The 17485-nt window shown below is 41.8% G+C and overlaps 1 protein-coding gene across 5 annotated transcripts in view; it reads left to right on the top strand.

Moving 5' to 3' along the window:
- The window catches only part of sema5a (sema domain, seven thrombospondin repeats (type 1 and type 1-like), transmembrane domain (TM) and short cytoplasmic domain, (semaphorin) 5A), a 121106-nt gene that overhangs the window by 80149 nt on the left and 23472 nt on the right, over positions 1-17485 (top strand). For all 5 annotated transcript variants that reach the window (XR_015110902.1, XM_086191441.1, XM_086191440.1 and 2 more), the window contains 5 exons: positions 427-544; positions 3998-4179; positions 5162-5305; positions 9127-9274; positions 16581-16806. Coding sequence is in view for 4 of the 5 variants with exons in the window: in XM_086191441.1 (XP_086047567.1) it covers positions 427-544; positions 3998-4179; positions 5162-5305; positions 9127-9274; positions 16581-16806 (818 nt within the window). In the remaining variant the exon portion in view is untranslated. The remainder of the gene's footprint in view (positions 1-426; positions 545-3997; positions 4180-5161; positions 5306-9126; positions 9275-16580; positions 16807-17485) is intronic.

The following is a 17485-nucleotide window of genomic DNA, read 5'->3' as shown; positions in this document are numbered from 1 at the left end:
GCTATCTCCGCTACGGTGTTGTCATAGTGAATATTTGCCGGGCTGATAAGCTATTCGTGTATGCAAACACACAAAAAACTATAATCCTGGCGCTTGCCTGAAGATTACCTGAGAAATCAGGTTGTGTTAAGACATAATTTCTTTGGATGCTGATGCCATGTAGGCATTGTAGTGCATCCCAATGGTTCAAAATCATAAATAACACATTTTCCTCACGCTGTTCTCAAAAATTCTCTCTTTTTACACTCTTCTTCGCTCTCGGTTCATTTGCATGCAAGTTTTCCTGCTTCCTTTATCTTGAAATGAGAGACCGCTGTCGAACGACTTTATTCATAATCTTCTTTATTATTCAAGCTGATTTTTTTTTCAATTTTTTATTTCATGTCAGACCCATCTTAAAAGACAAGTTAATAAATCTCCTTTCAGGGCGTGTGTGGGGGCCAGAGATCCATACTGTGGCTGGGATCTGTTGCTGAAGAAATGTACCACCCTGGAGGAGAGCGCCAGAATGAGCCAATGGGAGCAGAGCATCACAAAATGCCCTGTGAGTATTGAAGAGCGTGCGTCATTATGGTGCACTTGCATTTCTCTTTCTCTACTTCGATGCTTTAAAGTTGCTAGAAAACATTTTATTCAATAATCCTTACCCTTCCTCCGTGTTCATTCCTCTCTCAACATGAATTTAATACTCATCTGTGTTCTTCTCCTCTGGAGGCTACCATCCTGCTCTGTATTCTCTCCATACACTCACAACTTACAAGCCTTCAAAATCAGGAACGTATCCTTACAGAGGAAAAGCATCTTGGGACCAAACAAGTCGACTTTAAGGGAGCGGCTTGTACCCTGGGAGTGAACAAGAGCTCGGCCTCAATCATTCACCACTGACTGCTTGTTCATTAGTAAAAAACAGCGCCTCATCTATTTGAACGTGAAACAAAATTGAGAGCAGTATTCAGGGATGGAAAAGCCTATCAATTTCAGTATGACTGGGCTTTTTCAGAATTTCATCATTTTCAAGCCAGCCGCAGTGGAGAGCTCTGTTTGCCTCTGTACCCTATTTATGTGGCTTCATGTTCAGAGGGATATTTGGCACTCAAGCTGCTGAGCACCCAGGACATCTGTCAGCAGAGCTCTGGCAGAAACACCGCACACATGCACGGACACACATGCATATTTGAGAATAAACAGGCACCCACGCTGGTTCTCATTGGCTACATTACAGTGTTTCTTAGCTGATGATGGGAAGAAAGCTTACTGTAGCCAATCAGAACATTTCTCTTGTCGGTAACCAGGGTGTAATATGCTGTTTGTGCAAAGTGTATTCCATAATTTATACACACACACACACACACACACACATATGTGAAAGGAATCTATTGTTATCGTGGATCAGCTGTAATGCAACCGTTGAATTGTTTTACACGTCGCATACCCAATAAAATAACTTATTTCACTAACAGAATTTAGTCCGTTTGCTCTGGTAATGTTTAAAAAGTCCAGAAGAGTAAAATGATTAAATTCTTTTTCTAGCCATCTCGGCTAGCGTAAGTGCAGTAACGAGGAAGTGATGCCAGATAAACAAATTCCATATAATTAACAGAGGGATTTTGCTGGGGGAGATTAGCTTCAAGGAACATGCCAGCTTTTTGGAAAATATGCATTTTGTCTATTATTTTTAATCGATACCATCTCTCCTCTCTTGGTTCATTACATTAGATCCCAATCAGACAGCTGACTGCTCGTGAGCTTAGCTGCCATAAACGCTAGACATGGGCCAGGAGAGAAAATTAGGTTTATGCTGAACATTCACCATGGAAAAACTTAATTTACAAGATTTTTTTTTCTTTTTTTTTTTCTTTTTAAATGTACAAGGAACTGCCTCAGCCTTCCTTGTTTTCTCAAATATCAAAGCCTGCAATTCCTCTTCTGTGAGTATTCTGGATCAAATAGATCATGGGGTGTCAGAGGGGCTGTATCAAATCCATGAGCCTGATCAGGAAAGTAGTTTTGGGAATGAATCCAACATCTTGTAATTATCTTAGCAAATGTTAAGCAAAACTCTAGTTCAATTAATGCAGGAAGAGGTAAGTGTGGAGAAAAATGTATTTGATATTTGTTTTTTTTTTAACAACTTTCATCTTGTTCCCCACCATAGCTAAGGTAACTCGCATTCAGCCTTGCAGTGGGGTTCTCGAGTTCTTTAATGCATACAGAGAGAAAGGTGATGATAATTTTTGGGGGGGAAATGCACTTGTTGACCAAGTTCCTTTTTAGGAGCCTTGTGCAAGATCTTTTTTGGCAACAACTAAAGCGTGAGAGATATTCATTTTTATGGAAATATGATGCTCGATAGCTTTAAATTATGAGCTACTAGGCATGTTCCCAACAACAGTGTGGCCACTAAAACTTTAGTTTTGATGTATTTTCACGTGGCCACACACCACTGCCCACACCGCAGATGGAATATGTACTCTCTTAACCTTGACCTCACCAGGCCAACTCATTTTGAGTGAGCAAGCATTAACTGTGCTGACAGAGAGAAATGGCCATACAGAGAGATAGAGAGAGAGAGAGAGAGACAGAGAGAGAGAGAGCGCGCAAGAGAGAGAGAAGCCCGACTAGAATGTGAAAATTGTTGTCTTTTATCACAGTTAGTTCCAATCCATGTGAGTCCATTAGCAGTTTTCAAAAAGACTAAACTGACTGAATTCCTGTTGCTTTCTCCTGCAAAGTTGAAGTCTGGAGCTGGAGGCCAGTCAAGGGTTTGCACATTGAGTCGTGCTGTGTAGGCAGGAGAGCAGAGATGTGCTTTACCAACCTATTAACAAACGCCATCTGGTATTCACAGTGTCATGTCTGTATGGAAATAAGCAAAATTTATCTCTCTGTATTTTTGGGGAGGTGTAATTAAGTCTTAGTCACAATTTTTTTTCTTGGTAGGTTTCCACTCAGGTAAAATGGAAGTTTCCACCCAGTGAGGATATTGAGCTTTATTTGCCTCCTCGTAGCTTTAATCAACCCACACACTGAAAATACATGTGCTGCTACTGTATACGGTGTTTATTGATCTCTTGAGAATATTTGTTTTCCTCTCCACATAACACAGTCTAATATCACACCTTATGTTCTTCTTCATAAACAATATTATATTTTTTTCCAAAGTAAAATGTAATATTATTTCACTTGATCTTTGTTTTCTAAAGAAAGATCAACATAATTAAGCAGTCACTGATGTCACATTTCAGCAATAAATAATTGCCTTTTTTTTTTTCTCCGTCGTTTTCTTGACACCTCATTCATGCAATTGATGTTTTAGCCACGCATTCCCCATTAAGATAAACTGTGGACCTTCAATTAACCAGCCTGAGAGGAGGGCGGACTTTATTGCTGCCTCTGCAAGAGCAGCTGATGATCACGTTCTCCTCTCATCCTGTTAGGGCTTTTATAAAACATCTAGGCTGAAACAGATGCGCCAAGAATCTCAAACTGTTGCTGTGTGTGTGTGTTTTTTTTGTCCTCTCTTTTTGTATTTAGCTCCTATTTCCAGGATGTCGTAATTCACAGTTCCTGTAATATCCCTGCCTCCTTGGTTTCATTCTCGTTTTGCTTCAGATATCTATTTATGTGACCACTTTTATTTTCTCATACATCTTTTCCTTTGCATGTGTCCAATCACCGCTCGCATTTTCAGAGTCTGTCTCTTTTTTTCCTCTTTTTTTTTTTTTAAATCTCATCACATTCTGAGAGAATGTTCATATCCCTCCCTTGTGTTTACAGCATATTTTTGGCCTCCATAACTGAACAATTTTGGATGTGCCATAGATGATATAATGAAGTTATTGTGGCATCTATTTGAGGGAAATTGATTTTTTTTTTGCATCCACACTAACGTCAGGCTTGTGTTTCCAAGAGCAACATAGCCTGAGAGCTCTGGTATAATGCAACAGACCACTTGGGGAGAAAAGCAAACAAAGGTTTTTTATTTTTGGTCCAACAGGTCCGAAATGTTACAGTCGATGGAGGTTTCGGTTCCTGGTCTGGTTGGTCTACCTGTAGTCACAACGATGGAGGCAGCACAGGGTCGTGTCTGTGTCGAACCCGGGCCTGTAATAACCCCGCCCCTCAGTGTGGGGGCCAGACCTGCCATGGGATCAGTGTTGAAGTTGCCAACTGCTCCAGGTACGTTTTCCATAGGGCAACCAGGTGTTGTAGCTGGCTGTTATTTTGCCCATAAACACAGCGGTTCGCTGGTTCGAATCCCAGTGTGCCAACCCTACTGACCCAAAGCAGCTGACAACTTTAAAAAACTGAAAAAAAAATTTATAACAGTCAGATGCATTTGTAGGACAGCCTGGAAGTAGTTGGGGAGACGGAGACCAAAAAAAAAAAAAAAGTCAAAGCGAATGATTAAATCACAGAACCCTCACACCTAATCATCACATGACAACACATTAGAGCCACTCTTTGTAAATCATCCAGAATGAAATTATTCAGTGTCATTTACCTGGAACAAGTTATCGGGGTTGTTGTTACACTCGCTCATCTGACATAATACCGATTATAACATTCACAGCTCAGATTAACCGAGATGCTGTGGCTGCTGCGCATCAGTCTTCTCTCTGCTAGGCACGGCGCCTCGTGAGCTGACAAGTGCCGGGGAATTTTTTGTAATAATTAATCTATGAATCGATTTTTCAAATATTCCTCTTTTATAAATATCTGGATTAACAGTTAACTCAATTATTCCGGCTATAATGAAACAAGACAAAAATCCCCACCTTGTGCAGTATTCTTGCTCGACACATCCCTGTAGCTATCTCATTTATTCATTATTTGTCACTATTAATCATGTGCAATTGTGACACCAGGTTGCAGTATCTTGAGGACCTACTTATGTGAAACTAATGATGAAGAATGCTCGTATTTCTTCCTGAGGAACAGAGATTGCAGGATCTGACAGGAAATTAATTAATAATGATCTTCACTAAATCGGTTTATATCTTCGAAAGAATCCGAAGTATAAATTCACATCATAGTAGCTTGATCAGATTCTGAGACTCATATGGAGGCACTATTATTACCATCTTTTGTTGTCGTCCTCTGGCTACCATCATACCTCCAGCGGGGCCCAAAATAACTTGTGCCGTGTTCGTCTCCATAGAAACGGAGCGTGGACTCCCTGGACTTCCTGGTCTCCCTGCAGCACTAGCTGCGGCATAGGCTTCCAGGTTCGTCAGCGTTCCTGCAGCAACCCGACCCCTCGCCACGGTGGGCGAGTGTGTGTGGGTCAGAACCGCGAGGAGAGGTATTATATACACACACACAAGCCGACTTGCATTCAGGCCTACTGACTAAATAAATACATGTGGATTTGTGCAAAGAAAAATAAAGCGAGTTTGAAATGTAATTTTTCAACCTGCAGTTAGGAAGTATGACTTTGACTTTTTCCTTTTTTTTTTTTTTACCCCAATTCTATCCAACTTTTGACAGCCAATTAAGGAATGAGTGGGATAGGCCTGTGCTTGGGTAATTATCTCACACACAGACCCGGTCGACGTTTTTAAGCTTTGGAGGATTTGGCGTTGAATAATCGCCTTTTAAAGATGTTTGTGTGGTTTCCAAGCAACCTTCAAGGCCTGGGGGGGGGGGGGGGGGGAGAATTATATATTTCTTTTTTTTTTCCAAGGAGAGCTATGAAGAAGCACAATAAGACAAAGATATCAGGCAGAGGAGGTCAGGAGAGGAATTCTTCTGAAAGTGGAAGTTATGTTTGCGTCTTGTTGCTTGTAAAATATGAAAGGAAAAGAAAAGGTTGTGATGGCATCGATGACGGCCGTGTTAGTTTATATTGGATATTTGATGATGGCCATACCTGGCTATCAAGAGAAAGTCAGCTATGGACATTAGCTATACAGGTTGAGGCAGGAAAATGTGCAAATAAATATAATTCTGAGGGTACGGGGGCAGAGAACTCAATTGTTACAAATCGTTGCCTAGGAAACAGATCCAGCGACAACAGTTGAGTAGTACAGCTCTCAAGGATAAACCTCATATTCTATTTTTCTCTCTCTTTCTCTCTCCTCTGGACTTTTTCATTTCCTTTAACCTCCCTGCTATCCTTTTTCCTACTCACGGATGCTCCTGGTGTCTCAGTCCGTTTCTCAAGGACCGCTCCACTGGGAGCACTGAGGAAAATATATAGATTGAGTGACACAGCCCAGTTACTCATGAACTCAAAAATGTTGGCTGGCATAAAAGACGGCGGGAGGACAGCAGCAGGTTTTCTCTCTCTCTCTCTCCCTCCCTCTCTCTCCCTTTAATCTCCTTTGTTTCAACCCTCCTTCCTGCTCTCTGTTCAGTTATTTAAAACACCTTAGGCCAGTGTGGGGCCAGCACTGACGGCTAGGGAAGGATGTATGTGTGTGTGTGTGTGTGAGAGAGACAATGAGTGAGAGAGAGAGAGAGAGAGAGAGAGACACAGACAGACAGACAGATAGTAAGGCAGGGTGATTGGAAACAAAATGTGTTAACAGGTGAATTATGCTGTGTCAGTTTATGTCTGCCTGAAGGAGAAAAAGATAGGATGTAGGAGAAAATATTTGCTCGTGTGTGTGCACATATGCAAGTGTGTCAGGGAATTTATAGCAGCTGAGAGAAAATGGGAAAAACTTTTCATTCAGTGTCCAGCACATCTGCTGTTTATAGTTACCCATGTGTGAAATAACTAAAGTCTTCTCTACAAGCTATAACCTGCACAGAATGCAAAGAACTGGCATTTTATCAACCATTCTTTTAATTCCATGAAGGGGCTTTTTATTCTATCGAGCACAGGCATCTGCAATAAGCCTCACTACGTGGTTTGTTCTTCCAATATGGCCTCAAGTATGCCCCTGTTTGGATTAATGCACAAGCCTTATGTTCAGACACGCAGATTTAAAAAAAACTAAACAGATTCCAAGGCTGAGACCTAACCTTTTCTCTCACCTCTTCTTTTAGCCAACAGCCGGCCTCGCATAAGTTTAACCCTGATTGTTTGCAAGAAAGCAGGAGCTTTTAAAGATAAAGAACATGTTCTGAAACTGAGCGTGCATCACCAGCAGCAGCAGCAGCAGCACCAGTGCTACAGGCTTAAATCTGGCTGGTTAATGCCTATATTTATGAACCGTCTGTCGGTATTTCCCTCAGCGTACTGACATGGTCCACTCAGCTTATAGCAAGTAAATAGGAGCGTTTTAGTCAGCTGGTGTTTTAAGAGGGATGTGGAAAAAAAAGGTACGTGCATGTGTGTGAGGACGATTTTTGAAGAGCTCAATCTGATGTGTATTGCAAGAAGGGTATTTTATGTCTGCATGCATGAGTGTTTATGATTGCAAGTCCTCTAATCTTTCAGGCAAGATTGTAATCCATACCCCTTCGACAGCCCCCCCAGCCCAAATTCCCACTGTGTCATCCCGTTACAACCATGCAGATTAGTAAAAGTGGAAAAGAGGACTGCTAGAAGGATTTTTTATTTGTGTAGCTTTGAGTGTAGCTTTTGATTTACCATGAACAAAAGCAGAGTATTTGGAAATAGTACAATGGAAAGATCCCGCCTGAGCCTTCAAGGAGAAGGGAGGAAAGTTAAAGCTTTTTTGGGAGGAGGAGGAATCCATTTTCCTCAAAGGCAGTCATAGCAAAACACAAATAGCAATAAAAGCGACGTTATAGTCGCATGAAAGTTATAAAAGAAATTATATGGCTCTAATAAGGCTGGCAGTCGTCTGTTGTTATTGTTTAATGAGGACGGGAGTAATTAAGTATTTTAGACTTCGCAGTAATCCTGTCGTGTAAAATGATGTAATTAGAGATGATGCATGCATCTGTGTGGCTCTTTTTAATAGGCGGTGTCAGTGAGTTATGCAAAATGCAAATGCAAGTTCATTAAAATTTGACATGGAATTTTGTTTCGTGTCCTTTTTTTTTTTTTTTAAACTGGGCTTTACACCAAGCACCAGACATGTGCAACAAACCGGTCCCTGGTAGCATGATTCAATCAGATATTCTGGTTCACAGTGCACCGTGTTCTCTGCGCTCCCATGGCCACATCAAAGAGATACGCCGGGTTTGTTAAATTTACTCCAAGAGAAGTTTACATGCCTTCTCAGTCCTTCCCGTCTTGTGGTTTGAACTCTTTGTAGCTATTTTCAGTTCTTTGGCGAGGCTGAACAGTGTGGTGACATCTTCAGTGCCCTTCTCATATAATTTTGGTGCTCTTTCAGATGAAGTAGCTATTCCGTTTTCCACAGGCAGCTCAAAGGACACCATCATACTGGATTCTTTATTTTTTTTGTAAGTTACCTATTTTCGCTCATGCGTTAAAGAAAAAAAAACTCCAAACTACGTCAATGTCTCTTTGAAATCACCGTAAGGAACTTCTACAACTAGTTACTTTTACCCAAGTTTATTATTTGAGGTTGTTGTTCTTGCTCTACTTGAGTAACATCATTAGACTCCATTCTGGATTTGCTGCTTACAGGATAGATATTTTACAGAAAACAGAGTTAATTTACAAAAACTTTTTTTTTTTCCTAAATCGGATGAAGAAATGACTGTTTTTTTTAAAGTAAAGTGAAACTTTTTTAATCCTGATTGTATTCATTGTTTTCTTATTTAAAGACTTCAATAGAATCAAACAGAAAAGTACAGTTTAATACACTGTTTTGTAACTTTTAGGATTTTTACTTTTTTCATCCACGTTAAGAATGGTTGATTCTCTTACGGTCTATTGATAAAGCATTTTTTCTTCTTCAATTTCATGCAAAATCCTGAAACACTGCATTTCAATGACGACTGTTTTTCGGTGTCTCTTTTTTTACTTTTCTACTCACTTTAATATTTTCATTACAGAACCAACAGTGTTCTTTTACTTCAGGGGAAAAGTATGCTACTTCAGGAGAGGATAAGGTTTTTTCCTTTACTGTCCTATATGCAGAGACTAATATATTTCTCTTACAGGTTTTGAGGTTTTCCTCCTTTGTCGTTGTGTTTTTCGCTCTCGCCTCGCTAGACAAACAGATCTTGCTTTCACTGTCACCACCTGATTAAATCAAACAACTGATCCCCCTGCGGTCACTTCCTTTTTGTCAGGTACTGTAATGAACACCTGCCCTGCCCGCCTCACGTCTACTGGTCTGCTTGGTCGGCATGGGAACGTTGCACCGTGCCTTGTGGCGGAGGCATCCAGTCACGACGCAGAACCTGTGAGAATGGTAACGACTGTCCCGGGTGTGGTCAGGTATGTCACGCTGAACAAAAGCTGTCACGTGTTCTGTCCTTCTTTCCATCTGTCCATTGTTCAAGGAGCCATTCCATGCTGTGGGCAGTCAGTGGAAATTAAATTATAACATCTAGCATGACAGAATCCCCTGGCTATATTTATGCAGTAGTAGTATCCATCAGATTTATTACCAGGACCTATTAAATATCACATGCACGGTAATCACTCAACATAGGAATAAGGCTTATTGTCCTTCAAAAAAGGCTTTCGTCTAAATCACAGAAGGAGAAAGGAAGCGTTGAAAAAGGAGCTTCTGCGCTCTCATTTACAGTGTGATGTGACGCCGGTGTTATTTTGGGGTGCTATTTGCAAACACACACACATCCTCATCCACAGTTACAGTAAAAACAAGAAAACTAAAATGATAGCTGTACCCTTCAGTGGCTGTCTCATGAGTTCTAGAGAATATGGGTCAGGGCCTTGTGGATGCACTAGATTCCTGTGGTGTGTGTCCTTGTTTGTTTGTTTGTCAGGGGATCTTCATTTTAATATGAATTGTGCAGTCTGAATGGTGCAACTCATGGTTCAGATTATAATCAGGATTACGTCAGTCTGGCAGCTTCCATCAGCAAGCTGAAGATCTGCAGTGCCTCATCCTTGAACTCTGTCATACACTGCTGGATTGTGGCTATTTTCTCACATCTCGTCATGCTCATATGCAATTTTCTGCATTGGTTCCATCATATATGTGGAAAAACGGTAGACTTCAACGGAGTCACCACTGCATGACATCTATAGGATTAAAAGGCAATGTACAAAACCACAAAGTCCCTACTGTGGAAACATCCACATCACCCAGCAACGTCAATGTGGCTCAGTTGCAACATTTGACCTGAAAACATCCAGCAGGAGGGTGTAGCTGCCGGGACCTGGTCAGGCGGAAACCAAGACCTGGTGTACTTCAACTTCTCTGGCTGGCGGATGGAGAGAAGCTGTAGTGGACCCTGGATCTTGAGGGCAAACCCTTAAACATTTGCTGTAAAAATAAAATTTTCTAAAAGGAAAAAGGAACTGTTTTCTGACAACTTCTTAGTATTGAAACATCACTCCAAGCAGAAAGTGTCAAGTTTTTTATTATTTTTTGAATTATTTTCTGAACCATTACCACTGGTCTAAATCCCCCACCCCCCCCCCCCCCCACCCCATGATGACATCATATAAAACCAATTTTAGCTATTTATTTGGAAAGAGGAGTATTCATTGAGAAACTGCTCTGCTTGTTCGTCCGGCAGATGAGTTTCTTGAACGGCTTTATATGAACTCAAAGGTACCATAGTAGATTTACACACATACAGTACCATGTGTGTGTTTCCGTAAGTAGAAATTATTGGCCACCAAGGTTTGAAAAGATGAAGAGCAAATGCTGGGTAATTTTTTTTTTCCCCTGCCACTGAAAAAGCAATCAACGACTAAATTCACATTTAGCTGAAAAAGCACATCCCACAACTTGTGTAATGGGCCGTTATGAAGCTAAATAATACACCGCCGGTATTATGAAACATCCCACACAGGAGCCCTTGTAACCTCTGGAGCATATACAGTCGTTGATAATTGACCATGACACATTAGTAAGCTGCAGAACACAGAAGAGAAAACGAGTGACCTCCCATAAAGTAGCAATTTAGCAATCACACTGTACCGTCTACTGCTACGTGTACTTACATTCTCTCCCCGAGTCCCTCTCTCTCTCTCACACACACACACACACACACACACACATATCAAATAGCAGCTGTCGTATTTCTGTCATTGCGAAGCAGCCATTATCCTTACTGAAGTATTCTGGGAACATTCCTTGAGGAACTATGTTCAGAAATGGATTTCAGGCACAAGGGAAACGTCGGTACCTCTACGTTTCCAAAAGGGGAAAGACCGGCTTTGACTAATGTATCCCGCCACCCACCAACCCCCCCTGCCCCCCCCCCCCCGCCCGCCCCGTCCCTACTCCACCCCCATCCTCCCCCTCAATTTGGGAGACGAGCGACCAAGCAGGAGATGTTACAGACACATGTTCAAGAGTGACACGACTTAGGGGGGAAAGGTTTGTTTCTTCCAATCTTTCGTCCTCCTTTTTATTAATTAGCCATTTATTTGTTGCTTTTTGGATTTGTTTGTTTTGCTTCCTCATCGACACCTCGTCTTCTAACCTTGCAACATGAGCTTAATTGGGGCTGTCTCAGACTTGTAATTACACGCCAACTACACAGACACTTTCACAGAAGTTGATTTATTTGGACAAATAGGCTTCCTGCATATTTAATGCAGGTCAAAGAACCTTTTCTTGTTGACTTTCCATCACAACATTGTCCACTAAGAAATAAGGGCTTGCATGTTTGAGGCGGGGGGCCACATGCCACATTTAAAATGATAAAAAGTAGTTGTTGTTTTTTTATATGGGTTGGAATCACATCAAAGATCAGAAGCATGAAGATCAGATGATCTTTTTTTGGTGTGTTTTCATTGAGGACCCCCACCACCACCACCACCACCACCTCAATCCTGATACATTTGAAGTGTGATGAAGTTTGTTTTTATCTGCCATCTGTCTTTATTCTGTTCCCCCGGACACATTTAATTAAACAGAGAGACCACACACACACACACACACACACACACACACACACACACAGCATTTCGATCATCCTGATTTCCATCTACTTTTTGATACCATATTTTTGTGCTGAGACCAAAAAACATGTCTTAGATGCTGGTGGACATATATTTTATTTGAAATTATATACTCTGTGTGTGTGTGTGTGTGTGTGTGTGTGTACACGTTAGTGTTTTCATGTTTGCCTGTCAGGACTGATCATTCTCACAGCAGCTTGTGGTCATCTCCAGGTGTTTGCCAGACATTAATTGACAGCAAGTTTGACATCTGTTGTGGCGTTTTTTTAGAACCCAGATTTCTCGTAAATACAGATAAATTGCTGCATACTTTTCTCTGAGCTTTGAAGTCGTTTTTAAAAATAAAAAGGCGCTTAAAAGTGAATGGCTGTGCAGTCATTTTCTTTTAATTCATGATATTCTACATGTAAACCCGCTCTAGACAAAGCTGACTCAGAATCACATCATTGCTCTTCTATTTAGTCTCTATGACTATGTGACCCTGCTGCTACACCCCTGAAAACGAAATATCGCCACGGTAATTAGGAATAAACGCTCTATATTCCTTCATTGCCCTGTGTGTCATTGCCACCATCATCAGGGACACTCTCACCATTCACAGACAGCTCTGCTTTCCTGAAGAGGTTTAGAGTTAAATTGGAGACAGGTTAGACTGAGAATGTCATCATTCACAACTGAAAACTAAAGCTGTAAACTTGTTTGTATTATTATTATTACTCACATGAGAGGGATAATTGTTTTGCCCTTAGAAACAGACTTATAGGAAGAAAAATGTTCATCCTTTTGTCCAGTTTGATAATTATAACTATAGCACCTCTCAAAAGAGCCAATGCTGCTTTACAAAGATGTGAATGAACTAACAAAATAAATAAGCGTAACCATGGCTGCCAGGAGAATCTAGACATTACATGTGTTGTAGAACAGGTCTTCTGTGACGTTCCCCAAAAGATGGAGCTTGGTTATGATGGTGGGGAGCAAGAACATATCAGATGACTGCAGGTTACGGGGTGAGGTATAGGGGTCAGATACTGAGGAATGTGGAGGGGGGGGGGGGTGAGGACATGGAGGGGGTTTATGGGCGAGGAGGATTTTATTAGTGATCCAAGACTTGAATGGGAGCCAGTGGGGGTAATGTGCTGCCAGGGTTGGTACGGGTGAAGACCCTAGAGTTCTGCACATATTGGAGCCTCTACCCAGGACAGGAATCCATAGCAATAGTCCAAATAGGAGATTGTGGTCACTTTGTATAGGCAGACTGACGTGTGAACACGTGTGTATTTTTGAATTATTCCGACCGCACACCAAGTCAGTGTGTGTGTGTGCATGTGTGTGTGAGCTCTGGTGTTCAGCCCAGAGACCTGCTCCTAGCTGACAGCAAGGCTTCATTATGGAGTCAGACAGGGAGACAGAGGAGTCCATGTTTGACAAAGTGCGTTTGAGACGACAACACTAATTGAACTGATGCGTTATGGAGACTTGAGGAATGCTTCGTCTCTGAGGATCCGACCACAATAGATAAAAGGTGGAGGCACTCGAGAGGAGTACTCGCACTCTCGCGTCACACACACCCTGGATGACTCGGCGAAATGTTTGAGTACCAGTGTGTACCGCTTGACTTTTCCTTTCACAGTTTTTGTCCTTCACACACACCCACACAGAGTTCTAGTCCAACAAGTATAAATGAGTGCAGTGATGCTCAGAGGCTGGAGGGGCATGACTCCTTATTATCTACCTCTTTTGCAAAAAGTACATTTTACGCATATATGGACTAGTACCACTAGTATACTTCTATTTGTACTACTCCAATACGTTGTGGGACTTAACTGGCCCATTGTGAGTTCGAACTATTTTGCTTGCTTTACACCTAAAAGACTTACCGGTACCTCTCGAGTACACATCTGTTGTTTTAAATGTTACTTTGTACCGCATTGATACTACAGTACAGATGTGATTCAATCAGCAGGGTAACTGAATGTTGTTCCACTCGTCACGCTTGCTGACAAACTTGTCATTTCCAGTTAATTTCCATGAAATTGAGGCGGGAGTGTGGCTGAAAGACGAGAGCAGGAGATGTCTCTCGCTTTCGGTGTGAACTGTTTTATTAACTCAGTGATTTAACTGGGAAGAAAAAGATTGCAAATTCTAATCAGATTCTTTATGCATCTTTTTGATCAAACATTTTTTCTTGGCCAGCATGTAATGTAGCATTTCGATTACCAATTCATTTTAAATGGGAAAAACAAGGTTGTTGTTGTAGTTTGTTTTTTTTAAATCTTGTTAATGAAAAAATAGCACTTTCCACTCTAGTTCAATTTATTTGAGGTAATACTGTCAAAAGCAGGGATCTGAAAACTACTTTGAAACACCCCCCCCTCCCACCCCCCACCCCGAGGTGGTCTATACTCCAGCTCATTAAAAGTCCCCTCCATCTCTTCCTGCTTATTTAACCTCCACCCTCTTCAGCCTTCGCTAGTTAAATTCATTAGTTACAGTCGCTAGTTAGTGTTCGCTAACCCTACAGTACATGTTAGCTAGTTAGTGTTTGCTAGGTGCACGTGTTAGCTAGTTAAAGCTGAGTGGCAGCGGCAAATTAGAAGTTCATTCAGGGGAGCAGTTGGAGTTTTTGGCCCCATAAAAACACATATCACCCTGACAGTGGTTTAACTTGAAATAAACTCAAGAATTATCACATAGAGTATGTGGTTATTTTTTTTTACTATAATTTTGTGACTTTAACATTGTTAAACTTGTCATCTCACATCACCGGTGACGGCGTCTGAGTTGATGAGTTTTGAGCAACTCTAAAGTCATTTTCACCTCCATAACCCTTTTCATTTTAGCCATTTTAGCCAGATATTTATCTCCAATGCCCAGATTGGATCATAAGTGGGGACTCATCTTCTCAACAAGTCACACAGCTTTTGATGCAAGTTCAGTAGACGTGGAGTCTTCATCAGATCTATGCTGACCACTTTTATGTAATTTATGCACTCTGAGACACGGTTGATGTGGATGCCACCTGAGACCTTGAATGAGGTTTAGCTTTAAACCCAGTAATTATCTCCTTAGCCCTCTGCATCGACAAAAATCCTCAGAGACTACAGGAAGAAATGCTTACCAGACAAGCCTCATTAAATATTTACCATGTTTGCCCGCCATTAACAACTCACACAACAAACACCCACAGATCCTTCACCCTATTTCATGCCATGTGTTGCTTCTTTGTCACTGTAGGTGGTGGAATTTTTTTTTTTCTTCCCTTCATCTTCCTTTTTATTATTGGCTGATAATCAAAGATTGTGGGCTGGTCTGTGAGGCGTGATAATGTTAAATATTAATGTCTGGAGATGATTACTGTGCTAGATGGAGAGAGGCAGGAAGTGCAGTGGACGTGACACCCTCATTTATCACGGCGCCCCTAACAGAATCTAAATCTCCCTGTGTTTTTAACCTTGGCACTCTAGGGGAAAGAGAGGCAGACGGCATGAGAAGAGAAGAGGAAGAGATAGAAACGTGGGGTGATGGGAGGAGACAGAGAGATGAAACAGCAGGAGAGAGGAGCAACAAGAAGGAGCTGTTATGAACAGTGTGAAAAAGAAGATATAAAGATGGATAGATGGATGGAAAGTGACCACGAGAGAGCAGAGGATTGGTGAAAAATAGACCTGTGTAATGTAAAGAGCTCCTCTCTTCAGCTGACCTGTCACCTTATCCCATCTGACAGGCTGACAGATGTGCAAAAAGGAACTCTTATCTTATTTTGTCAAGGTCTGGGAGTCACTCAAGACCTACTCAGCATATATAAACAAGTTGCTAGGATAAACTTATCTTCTCTGACTGCTTATTTATGTAGCTGAGCACAAAAGGGAACAGGACTGCCTACCCATTCTTCAATTGTATCACCACCACTATCCCCCCCCCCCCCCCCCCCTTTTGAAGTCCAAATAGAATTTGGCTGCAGGAGGTTGAAGGTAATATATGTACTCATAGCACTTCTGGATGAGACTCACATTTCTTACTGTGCTGTGTTTTTCATTTTTACTGCCCAGTTCTCCAAGATGCCAGATGCAGATGGCAGAAAGAGTTGCCATTATTGCTTTTTTTTTTTCTTAAATTTTCCTTCTTTGTAGAACCCGTCACCACCTCTTCACCCGCTCCACCCTTTTGGTTATAAATTAAACTTGATCAATGACCTTTTCTGCCGGGATTGTTTGCCTCTTGCCATATTTAGCATGTGGTCTCACGGGGACGTAGCGGCAGTCGACATGTGCTGGCTGAGCGGCGGACGGCGCAGTGCCAAGCCAAACAATGCTGGGTTAGTTCAGGACAGGTATTTTTTTTTTGATGGGCTACCTGATTCATCAACCAGCCAGAACTGGAATCAAATGGATTTTAGAGGATAAATGAAGCTTTGAAAAGAAGGTTTATCTCCTCATAAAATAAGCGGTTTAATATCACATTAGTCAGACTGATGCTAATTTCAAAAAGTAATTGTCCTGTGTTTTATTATGCTTGAGAAACACGCTGAGTTTTGTGCTTAATTACTTCTTTCATAAATTGTTATAATCTCCACCTATGTTACACACCTGCCTCAAAACCTGCCTGCCATTAAAAACTCTGTCTCCACTTCCTGCAGGAATACCAGTCATGCAACACTCTTCCTTGCCCTGACCTCAAAAAGACCACCCCCTGGACCCCATGGACGCCCGTCAACATCTCAGACAACGGGGGACACTACGAACAACGTTTCCGATACACTTGCAAAGCTCGCATCCCGGACCCCAGTCTCTTAGAAGTGGGGAGGCAGAGGATTGAGATGCGTTACTGCTCCAGCGACGGATCAACCGGCTGCTCCACAGACGGTAAAAGTGAAAGCGTGACTTCTTCCCTCCCTGAGCTCTTCATTACAACTTTCTTCTCAAACTTTCTCCTCTCTCTCTGTCTCCGTGAACCCAGTGTCATCTTAATCAGCTCTTGTGACTTTATCTACGGATCAGAGCATCAGACATGTTAATGAACTACCAATCCACAAAGCCGATCAGCAGTTTACATCTAATTTTAGCTCCACCACCCAATCGTTCACACTCGCGTACACACAGACGAACACACACAAACAGCTCAATTACAGTCACAAACACACTCCTTTATCCATCATCCCGTGCTATTCCCTGCTGCCGGAGTCAGTGCACCACACAGTCTCAGTCAGCCACACCCCTGGTGAATTAAATGCTGTAAAATGTTTGTACAAACAGGCTGCTAATTGACAAGTTGTTTATGTTGTTAAGTGGAAGGATCCATATTAGATGGGAGACAGGCGGGGCATCGCACCGCAGCAAAGAGGCTTCAGAAGCAACAGTTCAAGTTTATTTATGACATCATTCGTTCCCTCCGAGGGAAACGCAGGTTGGGTTTTTTCCCTCTCCTTTTTTTTAAGGTTTTAACGCCTGGCTCGCTTTGAGCTCATCTGTCCCTGGGTGGTCTGTCACTCCACTACTCACATGTCACATGCTGCAGTAATCACAGGGTTAGTCCTAATGCACC

The sequence above is a fragment of the Aulostomus chinensis genome, chromosome 21 (genome assembly GCF_037954235.1).
Source record: "Aulostomus chinensis isolate RoL2024-O1b breed Wild chromosome 21, RoL_Achi_v1.0, whole genome shotgun sequence".
Lineage (NCBI taxonomy): Eukaryota > Metazoa > Chordata > Actinopteri > Syngnathiformes > Aulostomidae > Aulostomus > Aulostomus chinensis.
This window is presented reverse-complemented; position numbering and strand designations above follow the sequence as displayed.